Raw genomic sequence first — 12,356 nt, forward strand, 5'->3', positions numbered from 1 at the left:
TGAGTGATAATTCCACCATTTATACAAGTCGGCTCTTATGCTGGCTAACAGTTTCGGGTAATTAGCTCTATATAGCACAGATAGGTTCATTGTTAAGTTAAACAACAAAATATTTCATAGATTTACACGACCACATGTACTGGTATCTTTGTGATAGCTCGTCCCCAATATGGGAGGGATAGAGATATTTAGTACTTGGGATTTGGTCTAAATGATTCTGAATCCCGTGACCTTAGCAAATTTCCTAATCTCTTTGCTCACATCTTCCAATGATTTAGGCAAGTTCATCATTGTATTACATATGTAAACATGCATGGTTCACGAGTTTCTTTCACGCTTAATCCTCTCATTTGATATGATCTTTGCAGCAAAAAGCTCCATCACCAGGGTGAAGAGAAGGGGAGTAACCGGATAGCCCTGCTTGGTTTCTTGGTCTATTTGTATGGGGTCTATCAAAGAACCATTAACTATGATCCTTGTATTGGGCCCTGGTTATTTAATAAGATCATTTTAGAAAGTCTCACCAAAGCCAAATGTTCTCAATATTAATTCCAGGTATTTCCAGTCCAAATTCTCTGCATAGAGTGACAGAAAGGCAGTTGGAAGCTTCGAGCAGGCAGATTTATCTGCTATGTGTAGGAGCTTTTTGATGTTGTCGAAGCAGATATATTTAGAATGGAGCCCAATTGGTCTAAACTAATCACCTGTAGTAATATGGGTTCCACTCTATCAGCAAGTATTCCGGTGTATGTTTTGGCATCAACATTCAGGAAACTAGTTTGTAGGATGAGCATTTGTTGGGGTTTTTACCTGGTTTAGGTATTCTAGTAATATGTGATGTTTTCATTGTTTGTGACAGGTCTCCCCGTTTCATAAAGGAGTTGAAGTGCTTAGTTAACAGAGGGGCAAGGTAGCCCATGTACGACTCTTTCTGGGTTTTAGTTGGGAGATTGCTTTAATAGTTTTGTACACCTTTATTGGTTCATCCAGCCAAGCTTTTTGTGTCACTTATACCTGGAACATTAACTTCCTCAATGTACTGCTCTTAGTCCTTTAGGTTAAGAGACATTGCACTATATACTTGGCAGTAGAAGGATGCAAACTTCTCCCTTTTAATTACATATTTCTGCTCCATCCTCCCTTCTAATCTCAGGAATATAAACGGGCAGCTTGGATTTTATGGTAGTGACAAAAGATTTCCTGATCTATTCCCATGTTCGTAGGAATATCTTTTTGCTTGCAATAATGCACCTTCAGCTTTGTTGGTCGTAGGCGTGTGAGTTGGCCCCTAAACGCAGCCAGTGCTCGATATGTTGATCAAATCCTTTAATGACCAAACAAGAGTATTTTACAATTGAAGATGGATAGAGATACCTGGATTTGTTTTAGACAGAAAAGCATTCTTACCTGATATTTCTTAGTTTTCACAGCTAAAACAGCATTCACAGGAACCAGAAGAATCATTACTGCCACACCAGCTAGCACAGAAGGACCCAAGTTCTGAAAGAAAAATTGTGTTAATGCACTTATCCTTTTTATTTTTAATGCTTATATTACAACTGCAGTAAAATAAATCAACTGTTCAATGAATGGCTGTTTACATTGAGGTAGAAACAATGAAAAAGATCCCCATGTCACAAGATGCAGGCAATTATGCTCCTTTGTTTAGATAAATGTTGTATGAAGTATTCATTGCTTTTTTTTAAAGAATATATGTTTTATAAAAATGTTGCACAATTTAGACATTCACATGTATCTACCATAACACTGAATAAATGTTGAGTCTGCATCACTATCTCTCGTTGCCGCCCAACTCGTCCCACCCACCCACAAGCCCATGCCAATCACGCTGCATCTCGTCACCAGTCACTATTAGTCCTAACACAGTATTCCTATCCATCATTATACCTCTAATGAGGGTGGCGAGATTGGTTCTTCCGCCTGGATCGTAGCATATTCGGAGGCAAACAGTTCTTGAAGCAATGTCTTCTATGAGTCTAAGTCCACGCTTTGCACCCAGTGCCCCTGACGAGCTGCTTGCTGCCAAAAAGAGGTCTCTGCGAGTGACCATTTCTGAAGATCACCCCACCACCACCACCTCCGTGCTTCTGGGCCTTTGTGCGTTTTCCAATGTAGCGCTATCCTGCGCTTCGCTAGTATGTAGGCCAGGTCCTTCACTTTGCTAACATGTTTCACCCGTTTTGGACATGGAAAAAAAAACCAGCAAGCAGGCAGTGGGGGACCTTATGTCCAATGATATGCCTGCTTTGGCTAACATTTGTGCTATGTCTTCCCAGTACTGTTGGATCATTCCACAGGCCCAGTACATATGCACCATGTCAGCATTAACCAGACCACATCTTGGGCAACTTTCTGTTGCTTTGTTGAATCTTGCAATTCTCTGGGGGTTAGGTACACCCTGTGGGTTACATATAGCTGTATTAGATGGAGTTTTGCATTTCTGGACACGGCTTTATGATATGTTACCACTCTGTCCCATTATCAATTATTGGTTCTTGCAATTCCTCTTCCCAGTATTGGCGGGTCGGGGCCAACACATTTCCACACTGGGTCATAATTAGTTTGTATAATCTCAATTGGGACTTTAATCCCTCCTTGGTCATTTGGTTTCTGTAATTTCTTGCGTGCCATTCTGCATCTAGAGTTACGCCACAGGAACCCCGACATCCAGGGTCTACTTTCTTGGAGCTCTTAGTAATATCGTACGGGACATTAGTTAAGTAATGAAGGAACCTGGGGAGGACCACCATCTTAAGTAACGCTGCTCTCCCAATCAATGAAAGAGGTAACTTAACCAGAAGTCCATGGATTTCTCCACTTCGTCAGCCCCCGTCTGTGTGTTTTGTATGTGTTCTGTCTTGGGGTCATGATAGATATCAACCCCTGGGTATCTAAATGTGTCCACCTCCCGTCTTAGTGGCAGCACAGGTAGTGAATGCACTGGTCTCCCCATATACCCTGCCAAGGGGAACAAACACGATTTCTGTTTGCTAACCGTGATGCCTGAAAGGTCACCGTATTGCTCGAATACTTCCAGTATATATTGTAAATTGGTCTCTGGGTGTTGCAAGTATAGAACCATATCATCCACATATAGGGAGATCAAGTTTCATCCACCATGTATATCTATACTCTCCTCTTGGTACTTCCTTCTAAGGTACAGTGGAAGGGGTTCTAGGGCCAATATAAACAGCATGGGTGACCATGCACATCCCTTTCTCGAGCACCCATTGTTCTGAGATCTGGTTTCCGTCTTGACTCTTGCAACTGGCCTACTATACAGCAGTGCCCATTGAAAGTATGCGGGTCCCATGCAGAATTTTTTAAGTGTAGCCAGTAACCATGGCCATCTTACTGAATCGAATGCCTTAACCGCGTCTAGTGAAGCTACCGCATAGAGATTCGTGCTACTCATGGTATGGTCAATGACGTGGTGCAACCAGCGTAGCTTCCATCTAATGTTTCTATTTGGGACATATCCTGTTTGGTCTGGGTGTATGCACTTATGTATCGCCATCTTAAGCCTATTGGGCAGTAGGGTTGTGAGTATTTTCCCATCTTGATTTAGTAGCGACAGTGGTCTATATGTCCCACAGTCTGTGTCTGGCTTATTCGGTTTAAGCAGTGCATTATAAGATTTCCTCAGCGATACTGTGAGGACTTCTGTGTTAAATGCTTCATTCAGCATTGCCACCAGTGGGGGTGTGATGTCTGCAATGTATTCTTTGTAGAACTCACTGGGCAACCCATCTGTTCCTGGCATCTTGCCAGTCAGCAGCCCTCTAATATTGGTATCGAGTTCTTCTAAAGTTATAAGAGCCTCCAGCCATTCGGTCGCCTCGGGATGTCTATCTGTGCTAGAGCCTCGTCTATCTCAAAGGGCTGTATTTTAGCTGTCTCCGTTTATAAGTTATTATAGCAGTCAAGTAAGCATCTATTTTACACCTATTGTCATGCACTCTGCCCCATCCTTACTCTTAATTGACCTCATCACATCTCGTCTGGATTTGCTTTTATATAACCAGGCTAACATGTGTCCTGGCTTATCTCCCTCTGCGTGCTGCTTTTCTACATGTTTTGTATAATGTAGTGCCCCAAGCCAGTCCCAATGTTTCAAGCATTCAAGTGTCATTCGGATAGCCTCTCGGGCCCGCTCTCCAGTCATGCTCTTCATTTAGTCTATTACTTCCAATGTGGTTTGTGCCATGGATAAGTCACTATGCATCGTGGGCCGTACACCCCCTGCTTCTGTGATTGCAATTCCCCCAATTACCACCTTAAAGGCTTCCCATACTGTCCCAGCAGATGCTACGCTGCCTACTTTATGTTCAAAGTAGTCCTTAATGCCCACCCTAAGATGCTCTCAGAACATCTCATCTTTCAGCGATTCGCTACAAAGCTTCCAGGTCGGGATACATGCTCTGGGAGGGATCACGCACCATGTGACTATTAGCGGCATGTGGTCTGACAATACTTGCGCTTTGTATTACACAGTTGTGAACTAATTTAAGGTTTCCTCATCTGTTAAGACAATCTAGTCTAGTGAGCAGGTCTTTCAGGGCTGTGTAATGCGAATATCCACGTACCTGCGGGTGAAGGGCCCTCCATATGTCTGTCAAGTTAAATGCTTGTAGCAGGGTGCTCAAGGATTTGGCTGTGGGGCTGGGTGTGTACGTTTATTATCGGATCTATCTAGTTTTGGTTTTAATGTGCAATTGAAGTCCCCCCCCCCCATACTAATGTGCAATTTCTATACGGGCCAATGCAGGGGTATAAGGAGCGGAAGTTTGCAGCTGTGTCATGGTTGCGGGCATATGTGTTAATGATGCATAATTCCTTTTTCTCCAGGAAGCCTTGTACTATTATCATCCGCACTTCTTTGACTGTTTTAAGAACCCAGAAGGGTACGGTTGGTGCTATCCATATCAACACCCCTCTGGTGTACGCAGAGTATGACAAGCCTAGAGTGGTGCCAATTCATTTTTTGGTGAGAGCAGTTAGTTTCTCTTCTGTAAGGTGCGTCTATTGTAGGAGCGCTAGATATAGGCAGTGGAAGTATGTCATTATACTGTTCCATTTAATATAACTGTTAAGCCACCCGACATTCCAGGAGTTCTCCCATCATAGGTACATTCCTCTGTGTGTCCTGATAGTCTGATATTCCCCATCATGGCTATATAGGCTGACTGCCAACTGTCCCCTTAACTTCCCTCCCCTCCTCTCGCCCTCCCCAACAACTGCCCAGCTCTGTGCCTTGTGCGCAGGCATTCCCGCTTCTCCTCCCGCCCCATTTGTCTTGTCCAATGGTGACTGGGGTGGATACGTAACAGCTAGTATCCAAACACAAAAACCTGTCTTGGGTAAAGGATGCGCACAACTTGCTCCTGGTTTCTTGGAGTCAACACGGTTTGCTCTAGCTGTTCTCAAAAAGAAGTAGCATCAAAGATTTTCCTTCATGTGGGTTGGTCTTTTCTTATGTCAGTTCGTTGTCGGCCCGCTTGTGTTCTTGCTGTCTCTTGTGGGGTGTTCCGCTCATGCGTCTGTAGTATCTGCTGGATGTCCTTTGGCACCTGCCGGCAGGTTTTCTGTGTCCATCCACTTATGTGCTTCCTCCGGGATGTCAGGGATGTCAGGGACATTACGCATGATCTTCAGCCTCGCTGGGTACAACAGCATGTACTTGAAGTTCGCTTCCCGGAGTCTTTTTCGCTGAGGTGAAGTGCTTTTTTTGTTTTTTTACTTGTAGGTCATAAATCGGGGTATGCTGTGATTTTCCGCAGATGCTCTTAGTATCGTGCCACCTTTTCTGAAGTATTCTTGGATCTTTTCCCTTTCTTTATAGTTCATTATCCGGGCTATTAGGGGTCGCGGTGGGGCTCGCAGCTGGTTTTTCTAGCTAGGGATCTATGTGCCCGTTCCACTGTAAAGCCATGAGTGAGGGTGCTTGGGCTGATTTCTTGCAATAGCATGTTCTTGACGACGTTCATAGGGTTTGCGCCTTCTTTGCCCTCAAGGAGGCCGATAATTCTGACATTCCTTCTAGCACGCCCTTCCGCAGTATTGCTCTGTCTGCCGTAGTATTTTTTTAGGCCTACCGTATTCTCTGAGAGTTGTTTTTCCAGGGTCCCTGTTCGTTCGGCCAGTGCCCCGACATCTTGTCTCAGGAGGTTCACATCTAGGCCAATAGCGTCCATTTTAGTTTCCAGTGATTTTCAGGGGCGCAATGGCTGCTAGAACCTGCTAGTCTCCCTTCATTTGGTCAGGCTCTCCCTGTTGTGTTGGGTCAGTCCGCGTTGTGGTTTCACCTGCATTTATTACTTTCACAAACGAATCCAACGTGGGTGGTATGGTTTTGTTTTTGTGCGATTTAGCCGACATGTGTGCTTCTACTGTGACTATTATATGCTGCTTTCAGCCAATGTTATTGTTGCTAACTATGCACAACCAAATCTTGGTGTTGGGCAATGGCGGTTTAGTACTATCCAGATGCACCGAGATTGGGTACTGTTTACATCTTCCTGCCGCCTTGGGCTAATACTGGTATGTGGCAGCCTGCCCTGGTTATTGGTTTACCAAGTTCAGGGTCCCAGAGATGTCTGACCCATGCTCTGCCTACTGAACTTTGTTGTTGTCCCTTTGCTGCTTGTCTTTCCTCCTTGGTGCTTGCTTTTATAAAACCCTCTTAGTTTTTGTTCATTGTGGGGATCAAATAGAATGTATTTGTATTTATATAGCGCCTTAATCCAAGGCGCTCTACAGTTTAACAACAAGAATACACCAAACATAGAACAGTAGAAGCAAACAATATACATGAATCAGACCAAAGAAACAGTATGTAGAAAAATGTGCATATGAGAAGGAGAAGAGGAGGGGGATGGGGAAGGAAGAATGAGGGAGAGAGATTAGGGAGTAAATTACGTAGTAGGAAGAGCGGTCATAGGAAGGAAGAGGGAAAGTGAATAGAGCTAAGATAGTGGTACTAGAGGGAGAGAGAGAGAAAGAAAGGGAAAAAGAGAATAGGGTCTTGAGGGGGGGATGAAGGAGTAATTTCAAGGAAGAACGGAATGAAGAATAGGTGGGGATGGAGCGGATAGAAAGAGGCAGGGAGTTCCAGTGTAAAGGAGCTGAAAGGAGCGGAAACGAGAAGAGGGACAAGGGGTGGGGGAACAGAAAGTAAGAAGAGATCAGCAGAGCGAAGGGAGCGAGAGGGAGTGTGGAATGAGAGAAGAGAGGAGAGATATGGAGGGGGCAAGGTCATGGAGAGATTTAAAGACAAAGGAAGTGAAATTTAAGTTGAGACTGGAAAGGAAGCCAGCCTAGGTTAGATAGAGAGTTAAAGATTGAGTCAGTGGTAGATGGATTTGAGGGGGGCAAGGTGGGAGATGGGGAGACCAAGAATGCTGCTCGCTACCACACTGGGTGATTTTCAGAGTGTGGGAGGATGCAGGACTGCAGCTGTCAGTACAGTATGTACATGCTGCAGCTATATTTTCTCAGCTGCTTCTGCCCAGAGCTCTCCTGTGCTTTGCCTTTACCGTTTATATTTGTGCCTCAGGAGTTTTGTTTGCTTCGTTCAGTCGTTCCGGCCTGTCAGGCAGCTGTGCCTCGGCTCTGCCGATTGTCACCTCGGCTGCACGATCCCTCCCGCAGCGCCCCACAGGGGTCCAGCCGCTGCAGTCCACTTTTGTTCAGTGGAACAACTGTGGAACACCTTCCAATCAATACTGCAATGCCAGCTCCGGTTCACGAATCTCAAGCACCGCTGCTGGGTCAGTTTCAGTTGCTGTATCTGCGGTCGACGCCATCTTGCGTAGGCATATGTGCTCCCGGGTACTCGCTTCAGCAGGCACGTTTTTCGCTTCCCGGCTTCTCCCTACACTGAAACGTCATCTGCATGTTCCTTGAGTGTTGTCCGCCAATTTGCCTTAATTATGGGTCTTAGGGCACGGAGGATCCGCTACCTTGACGAGGATCACGCAGGCGCTATGCAGGGAACGACCTTACTGCCTGGCTGCTTGGCCACGCCGACAAGCATTCATTGCTTATGAAATTACATCTTATTTCAATTAAACGCCTCACTGAAGTGTACACATTTCGAAATGGCACAGCGATTTTCAGGTATACTGTACTCATTGTTAATTGTGCACAGGATTAATGCTTATCTGAACATGAAGTTATCAAACAATAGAAGATTTACTTCAAAAAACAAAATACTGGGCCCCCAAATAGTTCGATTTTTACAACCGAATACACTAGTACCTCCGACTAATCAACATTGATTCAAAGACACCACTCCTTGTACCATGCTTGCAAGCTCAAAATATTAGAGTATGCTAGAATGTTCCCAGAAGCTGAAGAGGACAGGGCATTTTCTACATTTCAAGTGCAAAATAATGCCTTAATTTCACTTAATGTCCTGTGAAGGGGATGATGCAAATTTGCCTGCTACACGTGTTTATAAATACTACAAAACGCTCCCAAACACACCTCCATCAATGGTTTGATGAATGGCCACCAGACCCTATGTTGCGCAAAGGAAATTGAACATCTAAACAATATAATGTCCTCCGCATGGAGCAGGTAACCCAGTGAAACACATGCTGAGGATTATGAGAGATTTTTACAAACAAGAGTTGAATTTACTTGTACAACTACTTCACCAAAAGATTCAGGTTCTATGTGAAATTAACTTATTTGAAGGTCTCAAGAGAAAGACTGATTTACTTGGATTGATTTTCTTTTGAACAGAAAACAGTAAGTGTAAAGGTCTTTTTCTATGAGACCTTTAAAATGCGGTTTTCCCTTTTTTTATATTGGGGTTCAACCCCCGAACTCCCTATTGTCCCCCCCCTGTCCCCAGTCGCTCCCCCTCTAACACATTATTTCAGTCAAAGGACGCACCCTACCCCCCCAAACCAAAACACATACGTAACACATACGTAACACACACACACACACACACACACACACACCTCGCCCTCTGCTTCCTGGTGGTAGCCTGTCAGCCCCTGCACGCACTCGTGCGGCAGGGTGGGACAGTTCGCTTTAGAAAGACCACTCTGTGCAGTAACGGAGCAGTCTTTCTAAAGGACCTTTCAGAAGAAGAACTTTTCACTGTGAACGAAGATCCAAACATTTCATTAGGGAATATTATATTGAAAATGTTATATTCACAAACATGGCAACCAGTGAAAGTTTCAAAGCTAAATCTTTTCTTTTGTAAAACCTGGTGGCAGGCCAACTGTCGAAATGGAGGACAGCCATGATGATGGGGACAGCCCACTCTATACCTCAGCCTCTAAGCAGCCCACTATGAAGGATCAGTTTGCTGAGGATTGGGAGGACCTCGAGACTGGGAGAGCAGGACTAGACTAAGCGCTCAGGAGGGAAACCAGGAGGATAGATGGATATGTCCAGAAGTTCCAGCTACCATGTGCATTGGGCACATTCAGCTACCATGTGCTTTGGGCACATTCACAATCGATGAGGATTACAGTGGACCCATACTTTCACAGTTGCTGCAGAACCGGCAAAATGATACACATCTGCAGGAATGTATGTATGGAAGTACATTTTTACTTGACATCGCCTCCCTCAGACACCCCTGTGAAGGAAATCGCCTGAAGTAAAACAACTTGCACACCCCTTGAAGCAAAGAGATCCAATTAATGGTTCCCCAAAAAAGTCTGCCAGGTAAAGTTTCCTGCACACATGTTCTCCGTGCAACAAGATAGACAGCCGACAGAAGTATTTCTCCAGAGTGAAGAACCATAGATTAATTACCTCCCATGTGAGGAACCAGAGGGAATACCCACTTATACTCCCTGTGAATCCTGATCTCAGGTGGCCAGAGAAAGGCCATCACTTTTGGATTCTGACCCTGGGGGTGGATATGCAAGGGAGGATCACCTGGGTGGAGGGAACGTGCGGAGTGGGGAGAGGATGTCTTTGGGCGAGACATGGTATTCCCCTTTCCCTTATCAAAATAAACCCTACCTTCCCGCTGCCTTCATAGGCAATGGTCAGTCGTTTTAAACTTCTCTTTATTGGCAAGAAGCAGTAGCAAGTGGATCACACACTACATCAACAAAAGCATATTGCATATACAAGGGTATGGACAAACAATCAATACATTAGTGACAGAGCAGGCACATTCACAGAAAAACAGGTCAAGTCTTGTGGGGAGAGTCACAGTACAGCCTACACCTCTGTCCGATCCGGCTTTGGAGGCGAGGATAAAAGTTCCAGATCAGCTTTAGCATCCAGGTAACTACAAAACTCAGTCCATATGTTTTTGGGGCGAGCATTCACAGGCAATGTGTTGATATAGTCCTCCTCACACACCTGTGTCCAAGTGAGAGCCTTAAGCCACATTTCTAGTGTAGGGGGGGATCGCCGCTTCCAGCACTGCAGTATGCATCTCTTGGCCACTATGGCTCCCATGTTCAAGAATTTTACAGCCTGTCTAGCCCCCTCACCCTCCCACCTCCCACCTCCCGAACAACACTGCCAAGGGGTCAGGATCTATCCAGAATCCCACCATCTCCGAGAGGGCCTCTGGCACAACTTCCCAGAATGGGGTCAACGCCCTGCAGGCCCAAAACATGTGTGCGTGATCCGCCTCGCTGGATTTGCATCTCTGACAAACATGGGGTTGATCTCGTGCAAACTTCCCAACCGCTTGAGGAGTGTAGTACAGACGATTAAGGAGTTTGAATTGTATGCATCTAAATCTAGAGTTGAGGGAAAACATGCGCACACATTTTCACCCACATCTCGTCAGTGATTACCAACCCCAGTTCCTGTCTCCAAGCATCACAAACCTTGTAAGATGGTTCTGCAGAATGCTCAGCCAACATTTTATAAAGTGTGGATATCATGCCCCTACCCCCCGCTGAGTTAGCAATGTAGCAGATTTCGGTGGACTCTGGGCTTTCGTCCGGGTATGAAGGCCACATGTCCTGCACAGCCGCTCTGAGCCTAAAGTATTGCAGCAACTCCAGTGGTGAGCCATAGTGTCCTGGCCTCCATGTCTGCGGGGTGATGAATTTCCCTTCGGGGAACAGGTCAGAGAGCGCCCGATACCCCAGGTCCTGCCAGCGCTGCATGAGAAGCCTATCCTGCGTGGGGGCGAGGCCTGGGAATGACCATATGGGAAGCCATTTATAGTACGGACAAAGGTTAGAGTGGGGTTGCAGCATATGTTTCCATGCCCTGATAGTGGTGGACACTGGATCCGCCGGAGCGTCAGACTGGTACGAGTGGAAAAGGATCAATGACATAACATTTATCTCCTCAGTTGCCAGGATCTCGAGTTTGACATGGGGAGGTGGGTCTTGGTGTTTGTACCAGTGAGTTGCGTGTTGGGCCTGTGCGGCTATCCAGTATTGTGCTATATCCGGCACATTGAGTCCCCCTTTCTCTTATGGTAAGGTGATATGCTGCCACTTCCTGCGAATGGCCCCAGCGTGCCACAGGAACCGGGCAAACCCTGCATGCAAGTTTGTGAAATAGTGCTTCCCGGGCCAGAGTGGACGTTGGCAAATATGTATAGGAGCTTTCGAACTATAATCATTTTGATTAGCGACATTCTTCCCGCTAGGGACAGGGGGAGACTACGCCACCTCTCCATTTTTGCCTCCGCATACTGTGGTTGTCTGCAAAGAGGGAAGCCCTAGCCCGTGAGACCTGGACCCCGAGATATTTAATGCCTTCTGGGGCCCACCTGAGTGGGAATTCGCATGACGGTTGGGGGGTTGCAGGTGTGAGAGGGAAGAAGTCTGATTTGGTGTCGTTTATAGTGAAGCCCGAAAATGTACCAATTTTGATGATCTCGCGGATGATTGGGTCTAAGTGGACCGAGGGGTCCCTGACATACAGAAGCACGTCATCCGCATACAAAGATATAATTTCGGGTGTGTCACGAAGACGAATCCCCTTACGAGTATGTTTGTCTCCGACACTGTCCGCAATTGGCTTGATAGCCATCGCGAACAGTAGTGGGGAGAATGGGCACCCCTGGCGTGTCCCTCTGTGGAGGGCAAAGGGAGCCGAGATATGGGAATTAACCAGGACTCTGGCCATTGGGTTCGTGTACAGCAGTTTGATATAGGAGAGCATACGTGGGCCAATTCCCATCTTTTCCAGCACAGCCCACAGGTATTGCCATGACACCATGTTGAACGCCTTTTGGGCATCCAGTGTCACCACGACCGCATTAGCGTTGGGGTCAATTCTGGACATGACGTTGAAGAGGCGTCGGATATTTAAGGAGGTAGAGCGGGCAGGAACAAAGCCGCTTTGGTCTGGGTGAATAAGGTACGTCATGATGGGAA

At 46.0% G+C, this 12,356-nt stretch overlaps 1 protein-coding gene across 2 annotated transcripts in view; it reads right to left on the reverse strand.

Annotated features, from left to right (window-relative positions):
* ABCC1 (ATP binding cassette subfamily C member 1 (ABCC1 blood group)) overlaps nucleotides 1-12,356 on the reverse strand; it is a 2,255,476-nt gene that overhangs the window by 1,585,149 nt on the left and 657,971 nt on the right. For both annotated transcript variants that reach the window (XM_069647115.1, XM_069647114.1), the window contains exon 11: nucleotides 1,408-1,500. In XM_069647115.1, coding sequence (XP_069503216.1) covers nucleotides 1,408-1,500 — 93 coding nt within the window. The remainder of the gene's footprint in view (nucleotides 1-1,407; nucleotides 1,501-12,356) is intronic.

The sequence above is a fragment of the Ambystoma mexicanum genome, chromosome 2q (assembly GCF_040938575.1).
Source record: "Ambystoma mexicanum isolate Mex_15411 chromosome 2q, UKY_AmexF1_1, whole genome shotgun sequence".
Taxonomy (NCBI): domain Eukaryota; kingdom Metazoa; phylum Chordata; class Amphibia; order Caudata; family Ambystomatidae; genus Ambystoma; species Ambystoma mexicanum.